At 44.2% G+C, this 24,043-nt stretch overlaps 1 protein-coding gene across 1 annotated transcript in view; it reads left to right on the top strand.

Moving 5' to 3' along the window:
- The window catches only part of MRPS9 (mitochondrial ribosomal protein S9), a 1,138,074-nt gene that overhangs the window by 285,600 nt on the left and 828,431 nt on the right, over positions 1-24,043 (top strand). The window contains exon 3 of the mRNA XM_069636922.1: positions 8,590-8,652. Within this exon, the coding sequence (XP_069493023.1) occupies positions 8,590-8,652 (63 nt within the window). The remainder of the gene's footprint in view (positions 1-8,589; positions 8,653-24,043) is intronic.

The following is a 24,043-nucleotide window of genomic DNA, read 5'->3' as shown; positions in this document are numbered from 1 at the left end:
ACATTTAAATACTTGCTTCCTGGCCTGTTAAAATCGATGTCTTATGAGTACTTCATTGAGGTCTTAAAGATGTTCCAGGAAACAAGTTGTGGGTCATCCCTTACCATCTGTGCTGTTAAGCAGTCTTCTCAATCTCTTTGAGTTCTCTAATGCAGCTGGACAAATAATGTAAAATGCCTCCATTTGCAAGCCACATTTCCAAATAACCTAAAACAATCCCCAGCTTCTAACCAACTCTTCCATGCAGCAACCTTTCCCATAAATACAACTTCAACAATTTGAAGGTAAATCATGCTGATGAAAGGTATCGTCACCCATCATCCCAACAATCCTGTAAGTCAAGCCACACAATACCAGCAGGCTGGCAGTGAACTCTTCCTTTCCAGAGTAAGACTGCTTTTTACAATTTTTTGAGATTTCATTGTGCCGTCTAAAAACAAATAATTAATGACCGACCCGTCTTGTAATGTTATCATTCATACAGCTGTCCGCCGATATGTGCCACTTCTATACTTATGTCAACTTCTAGTGCTCCAACTCCACCCATGCGTCTCACCTTGAAGCAGAAGAGCAATCTGGCTTTCTTTTGTATAAAGTCAATTTCTAGGGGATTGGGTCCTCCGATGAATTCCATATCTATGACAGGTAATGTCCACAGCTGTGCTGCTTCGGAAAACTTTCTGCGTCCTGCGTGGATGACATTGATGCACCGTCCCCGAGGACCTCCTCTGACGGCCGACGTCAGCCGATGTGATAAGTAGGATGCACGACGCCCATAGCCTCAGTTCCGTTTTTTCCGTGAACGTGTTTGCTTCGTGAATCTTGGTACGCCTCGACTCTTTGAAGTTCGTTGTATTCTGCTCGCTTCTTTGAACCATTTCGGTTTTTGTGAAAACCTGTTCGTGACGATGTCTACCTCGTCTTTAACCCCGCGTCCAGGCTTCAAGAAATGCGGGGACTGTGGGTCCAAGATGTCGGTAACGGACTCGCACGACGCCTGCCTCTGGTGCCTCGGGGAGGCCCACGACACGGACTGTGTCGACTGCCAGTCGCTCACGGCCAAGGCCTTGCGGGAGCGCAAGAAGTTGTCAGTAGGTAGGGTGTCTAAGCCCAGGAAGTCTAGGTCTGCGGGGCTTTCGACGGATGATTCGAAAGGCGACTCTCCGCGTCCTCGTCGGAGGTCCGGTGGGTCTCCTTCCAGGAGTCTGTCTTGCCACTCCTCTGCCTCTTTGAGGCATTCCCGGAAGCGCCGGCATCGGTTGCCTTCCCCATCCGTTGGCGGGTCTCTTATCCCACCATGCAAGCGACACCGGAGGAATGGGCTTCCTTCGGGAAGCAGATGTTGGCGATTCTTGAATCGCAGGGCACCGGTCCGTCTGCGCCTCCGAGTGGGGTCGGTCGTGATCGGTCGAGAGACGCCGCTCGCACGCCTTCGGACTCGGGTGGTCTACACAGTTCGCGGGAGAGGTCCCGCTCAGACAAGGGTAACCGTTCTCACCATGCCCGTTCCAAGTCCCGGTCCTCGACACGCTCGAGACCTCGTGATCCTGTGCCGTCTTCGAGGAAGACGTCGACGCCTGTGGCGCCGAGGTCGTTGACGACCTCTCTCGAGGCTCTGCTTTCGAGGGGGCCGTCGATGCTGTCGGCGCCTAGGTCGTCGAAGGACACGCTCGGAGCCCTGGCTTTGATGCCTGTGTCGACACCGCCAGTGCTGGCGGCGCTGCGGCTGACGTCGATGCCGATTCGCTCGACACCGATTCTCTCGATGCTGGCGCCGACTCGTTCGGCGCCCTCGATGCCTTTTCGAGGCGGTGGTGTCAGAGGGGTCCCGTGGCACGGGGTTAGCCCCTAGAAAGGCTCTGGCTAAGGTCAGGCATACCTTTGGTCCCCAGGTGTCTTCCTCTTACCACCTGGAGTACATTTCAGAGGGTGATGAGGGCTCTGATGAGGGCTTGGTTCCGGTTACGGTGCCTGATGAGCTTCTCGCGGGCCATAGACAATTTGATGACCTGAGGCAGTCACTGCATGATGCCAGTGGACTGGACACCTCTCCGGAGGTGGAGTTTTGTAGGCCGGAGCCTGGCACTCATGCCGATTCTTCGTACCAGCGCCTTATGTCTCGGGTCACCGAGTACTTGGGATGGTTGGCTCCCCCAGGGGAGTTTGTTCAGGATGATCTCACGCACATCCTTGATCTTGGTCCCCCCACTGACCCGGTACTGCCCTTTCATATGGCTCTGCAGAGAAGGGTGGCAGCGGCTTGGACTGCTCCGGAGAGTCTCCCGGCAGTGGGCAAGTCTTTGTCACGAAAATACCGTCCAGCCAGTAGCGACCCCTGCTACTTTTCCAGGCACCCCACTCCAGAGAGTTTGGTGGTGCAGGCGGCTACGGCCCCGGCAAAGCAGGCGTTGTATCCTACCATCCCTCCGGATAGGGACGACACACGTTTTGATGGCTGGGTGAAGAAAGTGGTTTCTTCAGGGGGCATGCCGCTTCAGGCGGCCAACTCCGTATGTGCCTTGTCTCGTTTCACACACACTCTGTGGAACTGTGTTGCATTAGCGGCTGAACATATTCCCGAAGGGGACGAACGGGATGGTTTCCTTGCTATGGTTAAGGATGACAAGGATGCCATGTGTGAGGCCGTTCAGTCGGGTTTGGACATGGCAGATTGTGTCAGCCGGTCCATGGCGGCGAGCACTGTAATACGCAGGTTTGCGTGGTTGCGGAAGTCGGGGTTTGCTCCTGGTGTGCGGTCCCGGCTCCTCAACATGCCCTTTGACAGTGAACATCTTTTTGGCAGCAAGGCTGACGAGAGCCTTGAGGTTGCAGACCTCCAAATCTGCAGCGAAGTCGTTGGGCGCTGCAGTTCGACAACCTCCGCCTTTTCGTCCTAAGGGACAACAATGGAGGGGTGGTTCCTTTCGCTATTAATCGTCCTTCAGTAAAGCGAGAGGAGCTGTCAGTCAAAGAGGCTACCGTAAGAGTGCCATAGGTGGAAAACAGGGTACTCGAGGTGCCAAGGCCGCTCGGGCAGTTGCCTCTTTGCCCTCAGGCAACGCCGCAGCCGCTACCACTCAGTCATGAGGCCAGGTCCCGTGGTTCGCCGGTTGGGGGAAGGCTGGCGCAGCATCTTGTAGAGTGGCAAGCCATTACTTCGGATGTGTGGGTTCTGGAGATCATAACCCACGGCTACTGTGTTCCCTTTCGGCAGAGGCCTCACAACAATCCACCTGGGAACCTCTCTTTGAAGAGTCCGGATCCGCTCCTTGCGCAGGAAATTCAAGCCCTGCTGGAGAAAGGCGCCATAGAACTGGTGCCTGTAGCGGAGAGGAACACGGGATGGTATTCCCCTTATTTTTTGATTTCGAAGAAAGACGGGGGATTGAGATCCATCATGGACTTGCTCGGTTTGAACAAACTCCTCAGGAAGGACAAGTTCAAAATGGTTACTCTCTCTCAAGTCCTCCAGGCCCTTCAACTTCAGGACTGGTTGGTGTCTCTCGACCTCAAGGACGCTTACTTCCATGTGCTGATCCATCACAAGCACAAGAAGTACCGGAGGTTCGCGGTTGGCGACTCGCACTTTGTTTCGTGTCCTGCCGTTCGGATTGACCTCCGCCCGAGGGTTTTCACCAAGCTCATGGTGGTGGTGGCAGCGCATCTCAGGAAAGGGGTGGGATTCACGTCGACCCCTACCTGGACGATTGGTTGATCAGGGGGAGCTCTCCCGAGCAAGTCGTGGATCATCTGTCCGTCACCTGCCACTCCCTTCACAGGTTGGGCTTCTCCCTCAATTTAAAGAAGTCCCATTTGATGCCAAGACAGCGGCTCCAGTATATCGGTGCAGTGCTCGACACATCCCTGGGGCTGTTTTCCTCCCCAGGTGAGGGCTCTTCACATTCAGCAGATGGTGCACAAGTTTCAACTTGCCCAGACTATCCCAGCGTCTGAGTTCTTGAGACTGCTCGGCCTCATGGCATCCTGCATTCTTCTGGTGCCAGAGGCCAGGTTGCGGATGAGCTCTTTCAATGGGCACTCAAGCTCCAGTGGTCTCAGTCCTCCGGCAGGATGTCGGACCCTGTTCAGGTGCCGCCCTCGGTCGCCCAGGACCTTCTGTGGTGGGCCGTCGAAGGAAACCTGATGAAGGGGGGGCCCCATTTTGGCTGCCCTGGCCGGAGGTGACGATTGTGACGGACGCATCCCTCATGGGATGGGGAGCTCATGCCAACGAGTTGACAGTCAGCGGTCATTGGTCTCTGTCGGAGTCCAGACTCCATATCAATCTGTTGGAGCTGAGGGCCGTCAGGCTAGCCCTGAAGACTTTTCTGCCGACTGTGCGAGGAAAGAGTGTCCTGATTCTAACGGACAACACGGTGGCCATGCACTACCTCAACAAAAAAGGGGGGGCAGGGTCCCTTCCTCTGTGCAGGGAGGCGATGCAGCTCGAGTTCTGGGCCATCCAGCAGGAAGGTTCGATCTCGGCTGTTCATCTGGCCAGAGATGACAACAAGATGGCGGACGCTCTGAGCAGGCAGAGCACGATCTCTCACGAGTGGGAGCTGGCTCAGGAGATTCTGCTGGAGATCTTCGCCCTTTGGGGGGACCCCTCAAGTGGATCTCTTCGCCTCCAGTGTCAACCGGAAGTGCGAAAGGTTCTGCTCGCAGGAATTTCCTCCAAAAGGAGCCTTGGGAGATGCGTTCGTGGTGGAGTGGTCTTTCCCACTGCTGTACACGTTTCCTCCAGTCCCCATCATCCCGAAAGTACTGCAGAGGTTACGGAGGTTCGGTTCCTGGATGATCCTCATTGCTCCGGCGTGGGCCCGGAGGACGTGGTACCCAGACCTTCTCGACTTGTCCATCTGCCCTCCGCGTCGTCTTCCCTACCGAGACTATCTGCTCTCACGGGAGGGGGTGGGGGGGCCAGGTTCTCCATCCAGAGGTCAGATCCCTCAACCTTCACGCTTGGCTTCTGAAAGGTTGAGGTATAAGGACTGGGACCTCCCTGAAGATGTGTTGGCGGTGTTGCTCTCGGCCAGGCGGCCGGCAACAAAATCTCTGTATCGTTGCCGTAAGTTCTGCGACTGGTGCAGAGTTAAGAATGTGGATCCTTTTGAGTGTGACATTCCCATGGTTCTGTCTTTTTTGCTTTCCTTGGCCCACAGGGGCTTGCTCGTGGGGACCATTAAAGGTTACCTGGCGGCACTGTCCATATTTAAGCGCTCGTCTGAAGTATGTTCCTATTTTAAGATTCCTTTAATTTCTCCGTTTTTGAAAGGGCTCACTAATGTGTTCCCTCCGTCACCTTTTCTGGTGCCCGGTTGGGATTTGAAACTTGTTAAGTTTCTTATGGGTGCTCCGTTTGAGCCTTTGCATTCTTGCCCTTTGAGACTGTTAACTCTGAAAACTGTTTTTGGTTGCGGTTACTTCCGCTCGCAGAGTGAGTTAGTTACAGGCACTTTCAGTTAAGCCACCCTTCACTGTTTTTCATAAGGACAGGGTTGTCCTTCGAGTTCGTCCTTCCTTTCTTCCGAAGGTGGTTTCGGAATTTAATTTGAGCCAGAAGGTGTTTCTTCCGGCGTTCTATCCTCCTCCACATCCTGGTAAGGAAGAGGAGAGGCTCCATAGGCTTGATCCTAGGAGAGCGTTGAGCTTTTATATTTCGCGCATGTCACGGGTCAGAGTGGACGATCAACTTTTCATTGGTTACGCTGGAAAAAGTTTGGGAAAAGCTGTGACGAAACAGACTTTGTCTCGTTGGATTATTTTAGCTATCTCTGAGTGTTACCGCTTGGCGGGTAAGGACCCTCCGGCTGGCTTGCGGGCCCATTCTACCAGGGGAGTGGCTACGTCTACTGCCCTGCAGAGGGGTGTTCCTATTCGTCACATCTGTGATGCAGCCACCTGGGCTTCGGTACATACTTTTGTACGTCACTTCTCCCTCGATTCCATCCGAGGGCAGGATCTGGCCTTTGGCAAGGCAGTCCTTTATTCCGCAATTTGATTGGGCTTGCTAAATTTGTGTTCTAAATTTTTTTCCCACCTCCTTGCTTGGTACTGCTTTGGGAGTCTAGCATAGATATGGAATACGTCGGAGGACCCAATCCCCTTGAAGAACAAGTTACTCTCTTACCTGGTAACGTTATTTCGATGCGATGGTCCGACGACGTATTCCATATCGCTCTCTCCCTACCTTCCCCGCTGCAGAATTTCTTATGCGATTGCAGCTTGCGTTCCGCAAGGCCTTGTGTGTCTGACTGGCAGAAAACTGGTGTTGCACATTCTGGGGTAAAAAACTACAACTGAGGCTACGGGCGTCGTGCGTCCTACTTATCACATCAGGTGATGTCGGCCATCGGAGGAGGTCCTCGGGGACGGCGCATCGACGTCATCGACGCAGACGCTGAAAATTTTCCAAAGCAGCACAGCTGTGGACATTACCTGTCATAGATATGGAATACGTCGTCGGACCATCCCATCGAAAGAACGTTACCAGGTAAGAGAGTAACTTGTTCGTCTATATCTTCAAAGAAATGCCTCTTCCCATTGTTAAATATTCATAATTTTGCAGGTGATAGAAAAATTCACAAGGGATTACTCTTATTGCTGTATGGAGTGTCTCAGCCTCATTGAATGTCTATAATCTTTTGTGTATCCATAGTCCAGCTTAAAGGATATTTAATTGCAATTGTGGATCACGGCTCCCCCTTTTTCCTCACTGTTTCCAATATTATAAGTTTATCTTGGTATCACAGTAATCTAATAATCGCCATCCTGTGGAAAGTGCCTAGGGCTACGTCTGTGAGGGGGTCTGATGCGCCCAGTCCACCTGAAGCCCCTGAAGTTTCCTTGTCCTGGAGTAATTGAAGGATGAACTCCAGAAAAGATTCCATATATCCTTGCACCAATCCCTCCGGCAGTCCGAGCAGGCGTGCAGTTTTTTTTTTTTTTAAGCAGCCTTTTGTCCCCAATCTTTGTGGCATGCTTACTTGTTGATTGCAGTTCCGCTGTTATGGTGCCATATGCTTCAGTAGTGTTCTTCGAAGTGTTCCTCGACTTCCGCTGTGCATTCCCTCAACATGTCCATGTCCATGTCCTGTCCGATTTGTGCTACCGAGTTGGCCAACGTGCATCTATTCCACAAATTGCCCCCTAGAATTAAGCTCTTAATTTCTTCAATGTAGGTCCCTCTTCATCCACGGTGCAGCATCACCTGCATGTAGTTGACTTTAACCCATTTCTGGTGTTTCATGTGATCCTGCCTGCCCTTATCCGCTATCTGTAAGTGAGGAGCTAAGGCTATTACCCCAACTGCTTATATTCAGTTTCCCCATGCCTAGTATCTTCCAAATTTCTCCTCATGTAACTGCCCAGTATCTCACTTTAGGAGCCCACCTGCCCCCTTTGAACCAACAGTTGCCTCCCTCATTGAGTATCAAAGCTCAATGTTGCATCCCTTCTTTTAATGTTGGCGGATATAGTTCCTGATCTGATACCGCTTCCTGTGATGCTTTTAGTTTGGCTCGCTGACTCATTGATTTGACACAAAATGTTGTGATCCAAACCCACATTTGAAAAGTTGGACAAGCCCCTATAATGTGGTCTGTCTATAGCCTCAGAGCTTGATATGTCAATGTTGTGGGTTAAGAAACAAGGTACACAAAGTTTGAAAATCGTGGTGAAGCACATGTTATTAATGCTACTACTTTGAGATGGTTGTGCTTGCCACTAAAATGTACTTATAAATACTGAACACGGAATGTAATAACAGGAAGTAAATGATGACTAACTTTACTGATTTCTCATAAAGATGAGAATGTAAGCAAACACATTTTACACTTTTTATCTGCCACGAGCAAGGTCTTCGTGACTGTTGAATTGAAAAATACTTTTCTGTCACTTCCTGGATGATCTGGTAGCACGGGGCCATCCAATGCCCAATGAGGACTCAAGTGATTTCTAATGCCCAAAGACCACAATAGAGGATGGATTAGCTCACAACCTAGAGGTGGAATCACAAATTACATTATTACAAAATTGATGTTACTAATAAGCTTGCAAAAAAAACTTGGTTTGCAGCTTGTGTTACAAGGGTAACATTGTGTATAACGTAGAGGAAGCCAAGAGTATTGGCGAAACAAAAAACACATGCACCAGTTGGTTATTGTTTGCCACTTTAACAAGGAATTGTACTAGTGTATGTAGGAACGGGTTATCGTATATTAGTATCACAATCCAAAAGGTTACTTTAACATGGAATTGTTCTAATGTATGGGCTGCTTCAACACGGAAAGGCACTTGAGTATGGTGTTAGTCTATGTTGGAACTGGTTATCATGTGTCGGAGCACAATCCAAAAATAAACCCTGTTTGAATGGTACTACTAAATCGTTTCTAAATAATACCATTTCACATTTTCATTACTTCCTAAACCTTGTCTGTCGGAATTCCCACAGTAAATCAATAGATTTTTTTTTACTGGTACTGTGTCAAATCGTAAAGGAGAGATTTAAAAGAATAGTGCTTCGTTTTCATTTAAAGTGATCTGAGTTTTGTTGCTGATGTCTGTTCATATTTTGGTTTGTTACAGCGAGCTGTTCAATACCTCTTCCCCTCTGGATTATTTGAAAAGAAGGCAAGGCCTGTCATGAAGGTAAGGATGTCATTCTGTATGCATTTTGTATAATTGGACACCAATATGGCTGTGGCAGGGCATTTCCCTTTGCAATTGTTTTCTTTGCGGTTCTCTGTTCTTCGTATGTTGTCCTAGGACTCCTCATTTTTCAAGCTTGCGATTGGAGATATGGTAGGGTTGTGCCATGCCTGCCAGACAAGCCGTAGACACAGGAGGACCTGAGCAGGCAAGACCCACCCAAAATCTGTAAATGCCCGCTCAGAAGCATGGTGTGGGCATTTACAGGTGTTAATGTCACTGCAGTGGGCCCAACTACATTAGGTTCAGGCCCCACCTGTTAGACAATCCCGGCTATGCCTCTGCTGCTAGAACTAGGCACATGGCTTGTTCCTTTATGCCACTGGGCATACAGCAAGAAGTTCTGATCTCATTGCTAGCTTTTCAGGTTAAGATCATGCTCTGTGCTGGTCTACCTTTAGTACTGATGCAACTGTGGATCCAAGAAAAGCAGTTGGCTGATATATACCCATAGTAAGAGCCCTTTTTGGGCGGCTTATAACTTCGCTCTCCCTGCGCGAGTCCGCACCAAACTTAGCAAAAAAAGTATATGGCCCACTCTGAATTTTTGCAAAGTTTTGCAAAGTTTTGCGATGTTTGGTCCGGGGTGGGGTGGGGGGATTCCAATTTTTTTTTCTTTTCCCATGGACTGACAGCCTACACGCCTACAGCCCAAACCGCTGGACGGAATTTCACCAAATTTGTAGCAGGAGCAGCGGTTTGGTCCCGAAAGTGTGCTTTTGTAAATTTTTTGAAAATCTGTCCAGTAGTTTTTTTTTTTTTAAACGACTATAAAGTAGGTCACAAAAAATGTGTGTTATCTATGTCCGCTACGGTTAATCGGCTTGCGTCAACTCTGCGGACATACAACGTGTTGGTTGATTGGCTGGAGCGTGAGGTGCGTCACATTGTTTTGATGCGCCTGCCATCTTGGATTCGCGGACAGCGCGGTGACGAACGGGGGAGAAATACAACTTTGAGGGGTGTGTTGGTGTGTAAGAGTGCTACGGGAGGGTGGGGGAGTAAGAGATGGGTCAAATGCTGTATTTGTTTAGGTGGCAGGCACCCCTGATGTGTTTGTCATGTCAGCGCTCACCGCGGCTGTCCGTGGACATAACAAATGCCCATATAGCATAGTTAAAATGTTTGATTCTATGGGTGTGATATGCGGGTGTGATATGCTGCGGTGGTTGTGGGCAGGGCCTAGAGTCTTGGGTGCATGGCTGAAGGCCGCAGGCCGTAGTCCATGCACCCAAGACTCTAGGCCCTGGCCACAACCACCACGGCATATCACACCCATAGATCACAACCATAGAATCAAAAATCTACCAAATATCTACCAAATATCTGCAAATCTACAGTTTGTGTACTGTTTCATTTGTCTAGTTTGTACGTGAAGTTTTGGCTACGTCATGTAATTAAGATTGTAGAGTTTGGTAACAAGCACTGCAGTATAACATATCCATGGAAGTAAACATTTTGTATTGTGCTGTATGGTTAGATGTTTGCTTCAATGATTGTGTTATGGAGCAGTATTTGAGAGTTGTACTATAATTACTGTTTGATTTTTTTGTGATTGGATATATTTTTTTCATGACTTGGGTAACTGGAGCAGATGTTCTTTTTCAATTTCTGTGGTATAAGAAAAGATCATGTTAGTGTAGGTAGTTTATAAAGACTTATTGCATTGCATAATAGACATTTCTGCTTTATTTCGACCCTCATATTTAGTAGTTTACAAACCACTGTACTGTGCAATTTGCTCAGTTTCTGTGTTTGTCTCTTAAATCATTGGGTCTGCGGGAAAAAAATCCATGTTGGATTAAAAAAAAACTTTTGTTATGGTACAACACATTTCTTTTTGTTTTTAGTGTTTACCTGTTGTTTCTGGCTAATGTTCTATCTGTTGGCTTGATGCAGATTGTTAGATACCTGTTGGTGAATTCTAGGTTTTTATTTATAATTTCAAGATGCTCATCTATCAGTTGGGTTGTTGAAGATTTTTGGGGCAGTTAGATACCTGTTGGCATATTCTGTTTATTTTTGTTATAATTTTAGTGATATTGATTTATTTGTTTGGTTGTTGCAAAATCTTGGGGCAGTTAGATACCTGTTGATGTATTCTAACTGTTTATAGTTTTCTAATTGAAGTTTTATTAATGTTTATGCAGATTAGTTATACAATTTTGGTTTTAAGAATATTAAATAAGCGTTTATAAGATTTGCTGGTAATCTCTGCTTTAGAGTAATGGTGCTATCATTACAGTCATTACAGTCAAACCATCCACAATTTTTTTTTTTTTTATATATGCAGTGTAGTGACCTGCATTGGTTTGTGTGGTAGATTATACCTATTGTTGTGAAGGTTTTCTTACCAAGTGATGCTTGACCATGTGTGAATCCAGTCAGCTTGCAGTTGTTTTTGGTACCATCTGCATTGTAACGCAGAAGCATTAGTATTACGTATTTACTATATGTTTGTATTTGTAAGGTGGAACGATTATCTGAATTGCAGGTAGTTCATAATCTGCCATGGTTTGCATTTTGTACAAGTTGCTGAAATGGATGGATTCACAGTTAGGTATGGATACATACATGAAGCATTCATTAGGAATTTGTTCCTGTGCCACATTGTTGCAGAGAGTGCATGTATGAAATCTCGAAGATTTCATTTATAGGTATGTTTTTGCTTTCCAGTACTTGTAGTAAGTACATTAGACATTCTTGTGGATCTTCTTGTGAGTTTATAGTGAATTTCACCATTCCAGCACAGTAGTCCAATTATTGTCTAATTCCATGAACACTGTATGTGTTGTCAGGATTGTTGCTTGCATTTCTATGAAGGACTAACATTTGCAATAACAATTGGTCTGTATTGTGTAGGTAAATGTTGTCAACAATGGATGGCAATTGGAATAGAATATTTATTGCTACATTTGCGTAGCAATTTACACCAGTTATATTTGAAAATTTGAATGGACCAGATAGTTCTGTGTCCAAGTCATTTTTTGGGAGTGTGGTGCTTCTTTGAAGAAGTACCTGAGTTACTTTGAGTAGTAGATTCTTCTTTGGTTGTAGTAATTGATGAAGTATTAGCTTCTTTTACTCTCTTTGGAGGATTTGCACTGAGATCCTGTTGCATTTCTGTTTGAAGTAGTTTTCTTTTATGTTTTGTTTTTTTTGTGGAACAGGATAGGTTTTTAGATGGGTGTACAGTGAGCGCAGTCTATTATATTCTAAAATGCAAGAAATATCAGCTTTTACTTTACTTGCATCAAAGTTGATTAGAAATAGACCGTCAAGTGTACGTAAGCGTGATAGTGCTACGTAGCTCATGCCTTCTTTAAAGACTCTGTTCCCAATATCTATTAATACTTTATCTAGGGTAAGACCTTGTGATTTGTGAATGGTGACTGCCTATGCTAGAGTTAGAGAAAATTGCTCTCTGCGTACACACATGTCTTTGAAAAGAAGGAATCGAGCTGTTTTGTTTACTTCTGATAGTTTGTCAAAGAGAATATTGGCAAACTGAATGTTGTTGTCACGTGGGTATGTTTGAAAGCCAACAACTGTACCAAGTGCTCCATTAACTAGTCCTTGCTCCATGTCAAGGTTACGTTTAAGCATTACTCTACAGTTTAAAGATCATTTTAATATTTTCTCCAAACCAGCTCTGTTGGAGATAGTTTTCTAGGGTATTTAGTCTTGTTGTGGCTTGTTGACACATGGGTAGTGTCATACCATGTACGTCCAGTTTGTCTGTGGAACAAATTTAAATTATTGATTGCACTTCTTTTTTCAACATTGTTTAATTGAATTTTAAACAGTTTGCAAGAGTTGGTATCAAGGACATATAAGTGACATTTGTCTGTGCTAATTTTTTCCATGACATCAGTAGCACATGAATTATGGCCATAGAGTGCATGGATGTGCCGGGTTTTTAATATTGATTGTGCTTCTTGAGGTAGTACACCAAATCTAATACTTTTTAAATGTTGGCATATGCGAGGTCTGCAGACTGGCGCATGTTTTCTGTTAATTCTCTTTATTGGAAATGTTGCCATGGTTGACATTTCCTATGCTGCCAACAGTTTTACGGCAGAGTTTGTGTCTTAAGGTTCGCCTTTCGCTGGTGTCAGTTGAAGAAGATCTCCGAAAACAATAAGTGTTTTCCTCAAACGCTTTTCGTAGTTTGTTTTGAGCACTTTGTGTAATCTGAGGGGAATCAAGGCCAACATTAGGTTGGAGACCATGCTCACTTAATCTGTTAGTGGCATTTTCATTTGTTTTAACACTGCGTAGTTCTGTTGCAGCTTATGTAGAAAGTTTGTAATATTATTTGTTTTGGTGTTCTACTGGAAGGAGTAGTAATCAGTGTAAAGTGACACCGCCTATGCTGTAGGCTGCTAAACCTGTCTGGGCAGTTACAACAGCTGACAGTTTGTTGTTTGTCAATTGTTGAAGGAACTTGCTGATGATTTTGATTAAGAATGTTTTGCCTGAACCAGCTTGACCACTGACGTATAGTAGTATAGGTTTGTAATTTTGGCAGGTACATTCTTTATTTTCATGTTGTACACCATGTGCAATTTCTTTTGTTACTCCTTGAAAAATGGTACGCTGCTCATTGTTCAGTTTTGATTGCAGTACAGTTAAGTCTTTATCTTCTTCATAGTGACACATGGTGTTTTCTACTTCTGGCATAACTAATTCTGCCTCATTTGCTATTAGTGGCTGTACCAGTGGTTCTTGGCTTCCTGTTATAGAAGGTTGACTACTGTCGGGATTGTCTTTATCTAGTTGAGCCTGGAGTTCTTCGTGTTGCTGTTCATTGTGCAACATTGTTTGATACTGTGTAAAGTTTACATCGGTTATAGTGCTTTCTTTTGCTTTTGAAACTGTCTTCATAGGAGTCATAGATATTTAGTAACTCTTCTTCTTTGCTCCATGGTTTAAAAAGTTGTAACAGGGACATATAATATAGCTCTTTATGTTGGGGAGTTTTAAATGACAATTGCATATGATTAATTAAGCTTTGTTTGGTAAGTTTCACTAAGCTGCCTTCACAATCTGTCACTCTCTATCTACCTTTTATTTTCATCTGGTTTTATATTATTTTTGTATGTGAAGTTTTGGGCTATGAGACATGTTTTCTAAATTGTTTTTCAAAATGTCTTGGCTGTTGGGATCATTTTTGGCTATTGTTTCTATGTTGTCGTAAAATTTGAGAACTTTTTCTAGATTTAGCAGGACCAAGGCTTAGCCATACTATATTTTCAGATTTTCCATACAAAGCAGTACTGGTTAAACTATCTGCAGCTTCATGGCAGCATTTTTATGCCTAAGCTCTACAATTTCTGAGACAGTGTTTTGTCCGATGATAGGTCATCCCAGAGGTCTTGAAGCTCTGTTTATTCTGCTTTGGTTAAGTAGGCTGTAACATATCGTGCTACTGCAGTGGAATTGTCTGCAATGTACTGCACTTCTATGTTTGCATTTCATAAGAGGGCAATGATTGCATTGTAATCATTGGTATATTTTGCTTCTTCTGTTCTTTTTATGTAATATGTGTTCTTAGGTGTTTTACCTTTAACACTGTCTTACTGAAGACATGTAGTTGTTTACTTGACCTGTTGCTGTAACTGGTCTAGGGAAACCAAAAGCGGCATTTGGTGTAGTATTTCCCTTTGTTTTTGTATTTCCGATGACAATATTTCCCACATTTGTGTCTTTGAAATTGTACAACTTGTGCATGAAGATCACTATTTGTTGCTTCTGATGGAATGTCGCAAGTGACTTATTTTTCAATAAACTGTAAAACAGTGGCATCACTGTCTTGACCAAACTTAGGAGCATCTTTAATCCATAAAAGCATGTGCATATGTGGTGCTCCTCTGGCTTGGTATTCTTTTCGCCAAAAGAAGTGTTGCACTTCTCAGAGGGGAGGAACAGTTTTATTACAAATAAAGTGTAGCATAGCAATGAAGCGATGATGGAAATATCTTGAAACATTAACAGGATCTAGAGAGCAAATTTCTTTAGGTGTTAGTATAGCTATATTTGTTTTGTTTTTGTTTGATATACGAACTTTTGGTGTTCGATCCTTTAGTGGTAGCATTTTTAGAACTTTTGGTCGTTTCGACCTTTTATTTTAGGTCATTTCGACCTAACCCAGGAGGCCCAGGGTTTCTTATCATACAACGTACATCTCAGTGACGTCGGAACCAGTACTCTTTAGTACCACGCATGTTTGCTAACAGATTTGTAATGCTTAATTGTAAAACCTTCTTTTTCTTGCACTTTTTGTAGTAATTGCGTAGCTGATATATTTTGAAAGTGGGTACCTGATTCCAATGTGTGTGCAACTCCATAGCATAGAGTTGCTAGGTCACTTTCAAAGAGTAGGTGGAATATGTATTCCCAGATTTAGATAAAATGTGGATCTTCAGAATACATTCATAATGATCGGTATTCTGATGCTGTTATCTGAGTGGGTGCATCATCGTGCCTTCTTCCTTTCCCATTAGGAAAGAGTAGAGGAAAAGCATGTGCTTCTATACTTTTTTCATTATGCTGATTGGTGATCCTTTGGTTTGTCTCATTTGGTACGTTTCTAGTGCATCATCTATGGTGTCTTTAGAGTGTAATGGATGAATTGTATCATGGTCTAAAATAATGGATACTGTAGCAGGATCTAGAAGTTCAAATTGACCAGTTTCTGGTGACTCCTGAATTATTTCAGTTGTTTCCCTTAGGTTTTCTTCAATATTAATTTCTTTGTAGTATTCATTGTCTTTTAGATATTGCAAGGCTTGTCTAACTTAATGTAAGTCTACGAGTTGTTGCCATTTTTTTTTGTCTTTTGTAGGTACACCATTTACTAAGACAATTAAAGATTGCTCTATTGGACGTTGCACTCCTAGAGTGTGCACATCTTCTTTCAGGTCTAATGGTAAAAAAACTACTTTGCCACAAATGCCTTTCACTAATTTGGAGGGAGGTAATTTTGCTATTTTTGGTTCAAGGCGTATTATTGCTTGAAATGGATGCACTGTTTGAATAATGATGCTCTCATATAAATTGAGTTGTTGCTAGGGTTTTGGAAGTGGGAATAATTCCAAGTTATTTGTGATAGCACGTGAAGGAGTTTGGTTGTTGTCAAGTTTTGTAGTGCAGTACCTGCAGTGTTAAGCGGACATTTATTTCATATTTGTTTTCTGCTATAAGATAGAGGGCTAATTCAAACCATTTGGAATCTTCATTGTCGTCTTTTTTGCAAGTTATGTCTACAGTTTTTGTGCTACTTTTATGAAAAGGTCTACGGCAACACACACACACACAGTTTGGTACTTTAGCGGATGTACTTTTAAATTTTATAATTTCTTTTTTGTATGTGTGTAGTAGAAGTTTGCCATTTGTAGAATTGTTCCTAGTTTGTTGTAAAGCTATTGCATTTTGTAAGTGGCTCTCACTTCCAAAATATTCTTTCTGGATATGCTCTATTTCTTCGAGTAGGTCTTTGGCTGTACCATGTAGAAGATATTTAAATTGTCTAATGCTAAAGCTGGACTTTTAGCATAGTACAGTTTATGGACTAGATTTCTTATAGCTGAATGATGGGTTGATATCATTTTGATATGATGGAAGGTGCTTTTGCAATTAGGTCCTGAAATGCAGGATAATGAATGTCCTTGTAGTCCTGTGTTTGCGCACTGGACAGGTATCCATATTTTGTAGAAGTTTCATTTTGAATTTGTCTTTGCTTTTTACATACTGATTGAGGAACTGGCGCAAAGATTCGAAAGATTATTTGGCAATGTTACGCATTGATGTGCACGGCCATTTGTATACTGGACGTTTTGGTTCAGTCTGATGGAGAGGTGATAATGAGTTTTCTGGGGATATTTTTGTGAGCAGCGTTTCTTGTTCCATAATGGTATTACGTTGTTCATACCCTCGTTGCTTTTGTTTGTATGCTTCTTCATTCAAATATGTTTTTGTGCTCATGGTGCAACTCCATTCACCTCCACAGATATTTAAGAAGTTATTTTTGTTGACATTCCTTTTATTGAGAAGTTTTTTTTTTTGTAGTTTAGTAGTTAGTTTTGTTAGTGGTTTCATTCTGTTTAACACTAAAATCAATAACTTTCTGCCTATGAGAGCTTCTAATATTTTTCTACGGTAGGTTTTAAGAGTTGTGCATGATTCCACCTTCCAAAATAACAGGTGTCTGTCAAGCATCTGCAAAACCCCCCAAAAAACTGCTGTTTTCAGAGCCAACCTCAAAGGGGAAATGGGGCACACTATTTAAATTTTAAATTCACCACGCTCAGATTTTAGATATGTCCACGGACATGGCTGCAGTCCAAGGACACCGCGTATTACATATGGGGATTTTGGGGTTCAAAGGTATGCAAATGAGAAGGAGCAGAGCATGGGATTGGTCAATAAAGTTTACTGGGTGTGTTGTGTAAGGACAGCGTTTGTTGGGAAGTCTTTTTCCTTAGAGAAGAGCAGATGGCTATGGCTGGGTGTATTAGAAAACAGGTTATCTGGATTTTGGGAGACTCGTGGATACATTGGTTGGAGGTACATGCAGAACGCTGTGGAGTAGCTGCAGATCTTGGATTCCCTCATGTGTAAGTGCACTGGCATGGAGTGCATGGAATGAAGTGGCTGGACTTGGAACCTCTCTGTGCTACTTTGGAGACACAGCATCATCCAAACATAATTATAATTCATTGTGGAGGGAACAGTTTAGGACATGTGTCTGGAATTTCTTTACAATTTGCAATGAAAGAAGGACTTGGGAAGGTCATGGACATGTTTCCAAATTCCCAAGTAATTGTTTTTCGTATTGCGCAGAGACAAATGTGGCTGCGTTCTCCTTCATTTGGTCCACAAATGGAAAAAGCGAGGCGCAATGTCAATAAGACTGTTTGTGCCTTCCTAAGAGATGTTGGCATGTCCTCTTTTCACAATGAAAATATCATATTTCGTAGCACATACATTTTTCGCAGATATGGAGTCCATCTTACTAATGCTGGCAATCAGATTTTTCTGAGAAATGTACAAAATGCATTTCAACCTTTTTTTGGAATTACAGCCCTCCATTTTGCAGTAGGTGTTAACCATTTCAAGTTTTTCAAACGCACACCACGAAAAGGCTCTTTTCAGAGCCACCACTTCCTCCCAGAGAAAAGTGCAATGGTTATGATAGGGCAGCACCCCCAAAAAATAAATGTCTGCGGACTGTCCGCAGACTCCTAAAAAACGCACAGGGCCCTGCTCCATTTATTTGCCACTTCTTTTTAAACTGTGAAAGGAGGCCTTTTTTTTGGGGGGGGGGGGGTTTGTCGTTTTATATAATTTTGTTTTTTTTACACATGACACACTAGGAAAGGAGGGTAAGGAAGGGACACCAACCACGGGGATAAGAAAGAGCAGATGGCGAGAGGAAGATGTAGGGTGGGCCTTATTCAGGTAGTGGGCAGTTCTTCTTTTGCTCCTTGACCGCAGTCTCGAAAGCACTCAGAAGATTCTTCCCCCTGCAGAGTACTGTGTCGCAGTACATACACAATATTGTGACCCTCGCAAGGTAAGGGTCAACAGCATCATGGATGGCCTGTGAGGCAGCTGGAGGGATGCGCTGCCCCGCAGGAGTGTCTCTTGTGGTGACAGGAGCGGAAACGGAGGATGTTGTAGAGGAACTCAACCTACTATGTTTATCACAAGGTACAACCTTGCAAACAGCCCCTCCGTGGAACGACCTTAGGTGTCGCTTCATGGATGTCCTACCAAAGCTGTACGAACCAGGCCTCCCACGACTCAGTACCATTTGCACTGGTTGCAGGTGACCTTGTTCGCCCGTGCTTTTGGCACGTCACCATGAATGGTAAACAACCACCACACCCAAGACTCACGGCGATTGCTGGTAGTAGGGACTTCCACTACCTCATCCTCTTCATCCTCCTCCTCTACATCCTCAGACCTGTTCCCCTCTGCAGGCCCTTGGGGAGGTGGTGGTGCAGAGGCAGAAGCAGCACCAGCTGGAACAGCAGCCATGGATGCCATCAGGTTTGATGATGCAACAGCAAAGGCAGCAAAAGCAGGTAATCTTCAATAGTAGGAAGACAGAATAAAGATGAGCTCTAGGGTGTGGCCTTTTATAGGGGTGCTGGTACGTGCTTCGCAGACAACTGCACTGTTTGCGGACAGATCGAACACCTCAAAAAGGCTCAGAAAGTTCCAAAAAGAATGTAGAAAGCCAGGGTCATTGTCTGGGACATGTGCAATGGTGACATTTTACTGTAAAATACTTTGGATTGTCCAAAAAAGTATTTTTAAAATGTTTGGGGACCCGGAACAGTGTGTGCAAAATCAGGACACCCGCTCAGCGTGGGTGCGGTCACATGATGACGTCACAAACACGTCCACGAATGGGACGGATGTCCGCAGGACACCAAATGCGTAGGAACGGTTGTGCGCATGCGCGCAGGTGTTCTTCGGACAGTTTTCGGGTCCTCAAACTAATTTAAAGTGACACACACGTGAGACAGACAGTTACGGACAGGCGCAATATTCGTAGGACTTATGGGAGTGGTGCACATGTGCGTAGATGTTCTACAGACAGTACGGACAGGTATAGTGTCCTTAGGACACCTCCATTTTTGTTAATTGCAGACATTCCGAACACTGAATGTGTTATAAGAACAGTTCCATCTTGTTTGCAGACAGTACGGACAAGTATAGGGTCACATTTAGTGTTAGTCTTAGCAATGCACAGTTGTGGCGCAAGTTATGGTTGCTTAGCTTACCATAACTAGCGAATATCGGGGGGTTTTCAGTTTACTTTGAACCATAACGTCACTTTAACGAAGTATTTTATTGAATATATATATATACATTTTTTTTTCTAACCCTCTGCCCCCCTAAAGTTTTTTTCATTATAAAAATAGCGGCAATAAAACCCGCAAAATCATCCTGCCATGAAAGGACATTGTACCCACAGGGACACTGGAAAAACCCACTCAAATGCCACTGTTAAGCTCAAAGGTTTAAATCTTATAGTGGCCACACATGCTGTGTGTATTTGCCCACAGCCCCCTATCCCCAAACCTAAGGTCTGCATTCTCATGTCACCCAGTCCTCTGCCAAGTAAGTTGTATTATATGAAACCCCTGTAGACCTTTTGTAACATTCTTCCATGTGATTATATCTTATTTTGGATGAACATTCATATACCATAGGAACATTTCTCTGAAGTTATTTAGCAAAATACATGTCTTTATGATATATTGTAGTATACAAAGGCAAAGCTGACCTACCCACACGGGTTGTTTTGCACACTACTAATTTCCGTGCGATTATTTTACTACAGGTGAGGCTCATACGGAGTTAGCCTCCAAAGGCAGTAAATGCAGAAGCGAAACAATGCTCTGGATATATAATGAGTCTATATCTCTGGCTGACCCATTTAGAGGCAGTGGCACCGATCTGGAGCGGGTGAGCAATAACTCTGGTAGACTACTGTTATGACTTAGAAGCCATTTTAATTTAGAACATTTTTGACAAAGCAAACATTTTTTCAAAGAAAGTAGTAAACTAATTACAATTTCAGGTGGTCACCAAGCATACCCCAGATAGATCTACATTATTTTGATCACTGCAGTATGACAGTTTCTTTATTTAGACTTTAGTGTTATTCTTTTTCTTCAGAAGGTGGCTTCTTTTAAGCCGTTCCTACTTGTGCTCTTTCACACACATCTGGATTTCGTATTTGAATTTGACAGTTCTTGTAGGTGCCCGTCCAACAAGCTCTGGACGCTTTTTCAGCTCTTTGCATCTGGTCAGATCCATTCCACCATTCTTGCAGGTAGTGTTCTTTCCTTCTAGAATAACAATCAATTCGGAAGAAATGGGATGTATTAAGCGACAACCCAGGAGAAACCACGGCATTCCCTCAAAGTGCAGAGACCTTCTGTGGTTCCACATGGTTGTCAAGACACTGGATTTTCATTTTGCTACTAATTGTAGTTAGTGTATTTTTACACTAAATTTACATAGATGTGCTTGAGGCCCTATTTAATAAAGTTCACTACATCACTATTTTTCTAGACCTCTTTGAGAACTGGTTAGTTTTAAGATCCCAAACGTTTCTTCTGGGGAGACCTTAGTGAATATGGGCTAAGTATAGCCACTTACGAGTCATGTTGTTCCATAAAACCTAAAGTTTGCAGCTGACAACTGAGAGTAAAAGTATCTGATTATGAGTGCTCTATAACATTTTTTTTACAGTATACTCATTCACTTCTAATCTCCTCAGTACGCTTTGCTTGGAAATATAGAAGTGGGTCCTTCATCATTTCTCAATTATCACGTTTTATTTTCCATAGGCATTAAATGTGCTGGTAGACCTTTTTTCCAGGCAGGTTCTTAACTCTTTCTACTGTTCCCGGTTGTCCGGGATAGGCCCAGTTCATTCTATTAATTTCTGCCTGGACCATATAAGATTTTTGAAGTCTAGACTCTTATACTGAAAAATGAGTCAGTAAATTGTCAGCCCATGTGTTTGTTGTCCTGGGAGGACTTGCCTTTTTTCTCTGATTTTGATAACACTTCACATTTATTCAAATGGTTGACATCAGATTGATCACCCAATGTTCAGGGACTCAATTTCCCGCTAAAGCAGAAAGTCATTTTGAGACACTTGCAATGATTGCTACACTTCATGAAGCCCATTTGCGTCCCTGGGACGAAATGAGGTTGCGGCATAAGGGGTGTCCAGTGCACTATTTGGCCTATAGTGGAGAGAGAAAATGCAGGACAACAATCTTGATATCCAAAGAAACCCCATTTATTAAACTTGCCATTTTTAAGGCCCCTGCGAGAAGATTTGTATTCTCCAATGGGTCTATTATTTGGTTGTGTGGTGACTCTTAGCTCTGTAAACTGAATCTAAACGACCTACTATTCCAAAAGATAAAGGTGAGAGAGAAATGGGGGAATAATGTAAGTGCACAATTTGAATATAAAGATTGGACAAAGATCTGTTCACAAGTCTCAGATGTTTTCAAGAAATACCAGGTTTAAGTTCATTAAATGTAGCAAGGGGCTGCATAACCACAATGAAACACCCATTTAACCTGAATATCTTAGTAGTGCCCCACATGTCGGCAAAGCAACACTTGTTAATGGCACATGGTACCAGAATACTAGGGTAGAGTACTGGTTGACGATAATACTCTTGTTCAAGGGTCCTTTGAATGTAACCAACAAATATGTTTAATAGGGTATGAAGAAATGGTGCATGAAGCAAATTGCAGCATTTCTGGTATTAGCAAAAAGGAGAATGGCTATCTTGTGGAAAGAACTGAGAGGCCTGCTGGTTGATCTATGGTTAAATATGTTCAGAGATGGGTGACAGCAGAGAAAGGGGTACTTCAAAGATTCATAGGAAGGTGGGATCACATACCTGGACTGCTGTCAGTTGTGAAATGAATGGACATCCTCTACATATGATAAACTACCATGACAGACTATGCAACCCTACTGTTGGCAGAACATAGTGAAACTTGGATCTTATTGGGTTAGGTCAATGAAGAATAGTTCCCCAAGCAGAAGATAAATCAAATGTAGAAACGGCGTGGCTTCCCGAATCTAGCATTGACATGAAAGACCTAAATGTAGTTGCTAGAAGAATGGTGATGGTGAGCCCAAGATATCATTGTGGTAGATGTATATTTGAGATGGCTAGACTGGGTGAGATGATGGAGAAGATAAAGGATTGTGAAGATGATGGTCAGTGTGGTATTTTTAATTGGTGGTGATTGGATCGATTATTATAAGTACATTGCTCTGTTGTGGTTCGTTTAAAAAAAGACATTTTAAAAAAGGGCCTATTGGGTTATTGTTGCCTTTATGTCCCTCGTGACAAACGAGACCAATTTGGATATAATTTACTCCCAAAGCTAACTTCTTTTCTGGAGGCATATTTATTGGTAGGAGGGGTTTTAAATTTGGTTCCCAATTCTTAATTTGGATGAATTTCCTTCCCGCCACTACAAATCAGGATTTCAAAAATTCTTTAGTATTGGCTATGATGCTAAGAGTAATGGGTCTAATCGAGGAGTGGTGATTCCCGCAATAACAAGAGAGGGACTATATCAACTTTTCATATATAGATGGGGCTATTCCCATATTGCCTTGATACTTATCAGAGGTACTCACCTTTCTCCAGCATGGGGTCTGGCATGGATTCAAATGCTCATGAATATTCCCAGTCGTCAGGCCGGGAATCCTCGGTATAGAAAAAAAATCAGTATCAGTTTCGTTTCTGATCTTAGTAGTAACCAATCACTGATCTCTGGGTCATACTGCCCCCAGCCAATGACTGCCCTCTCCCTAAGCCCCACCTCTGGCAGCCATCCTCAGATTTTACCGCACGCTCAAGTGTTGGGAGTCCTTGTGTTTAGCTCTCGAGGTTTTTACTGCGTTTTCACGCTTTTTCAGGAGATTTTTTCGGTTTAATTGAGCCTCAAGCTCCACCGTTTCTACTTCCGATAACGGTGACCCGTTTCGGAAGTCTTCTACGCCCGTCAAGGGTGAAGTTTTCATCGAGTTTACACTTCTTGGAGGATTCCGGAAGATCTGCGGCCTACCTCAAAGGACATGGCCAGGACAAAGGGAGCTCAACGCCCGGATCCAAGCTGTTCAGGAACTGCCCTGGATGCAGATTATATAACGTTTTCAAGGAGGACGAGCATTCGCAATGTCTCTACTGCCTCCATGGGGACAAGACGCACGTTGAGAAGGACTGTGCGTTCTGCAAGAACCTTTCGGAACGGACCAAACAAGATCGGCATTCCCGCCTCGCCACCTGGCTGGAGAAGGGCACAGCAAGTGAGAAGGCGAAGAAGAAGTCTGAGCGGGCTTCTAAGTCCTTTGAGGGCGCCCCGGCGACGGGGGCACAACAGAAGGCCAAGCACTGCGAGTCTGCGGGCTTTGGGAGCGCCGAAAGGTTGGGCTCTTCGGTTGCCAAGCAGGGCGCTACTTCCCCGGCACATTCGCCAGCGCTCTGGTTCGGGGAAGAGGAAGTCTGAGAACCCGGGTAGGCTGCTGGAGCCTACCCAGTCGATCTCGAAGGGGGAGCGAGGCGTTGACCCTCCCCCCAAGGTGAAGGCCCAGGACGCACCTAAGGTGGTGAGGGCCTTGATCCACCCGGCTAAGGCCTCTACTGAAGTGGTCTCTGCGACCCTGGCGGAGCCGGCTGAGACTACGCCAATGGAAACGGCCTCTGGGCCCAGAGCATCCCTGCTGCCGCGGAGGGAATCCTCTTTCCAGCCCACCGCTA

This window comes from Ambystoma mexicanum, chromosome 7p (genome assembly GCF_040938575.1).
Source record: "Ambystoma mexicanum isolate Mex_15411 chromosome 7p, UKY_AmexF1_1, whole genome shotgun sequence".
In the NCBI taxonomy this organism is placed as follows: domain Eukaryota; kingdom Metazoa; phylum Chordata; class Amphibia; order Caudata; family Ambystomatidae; genus Ambystoma; species Ambystoma mexicanum.
This window is presented reverse-complemented; position numbering and strand designations above follow the sequence as displayed.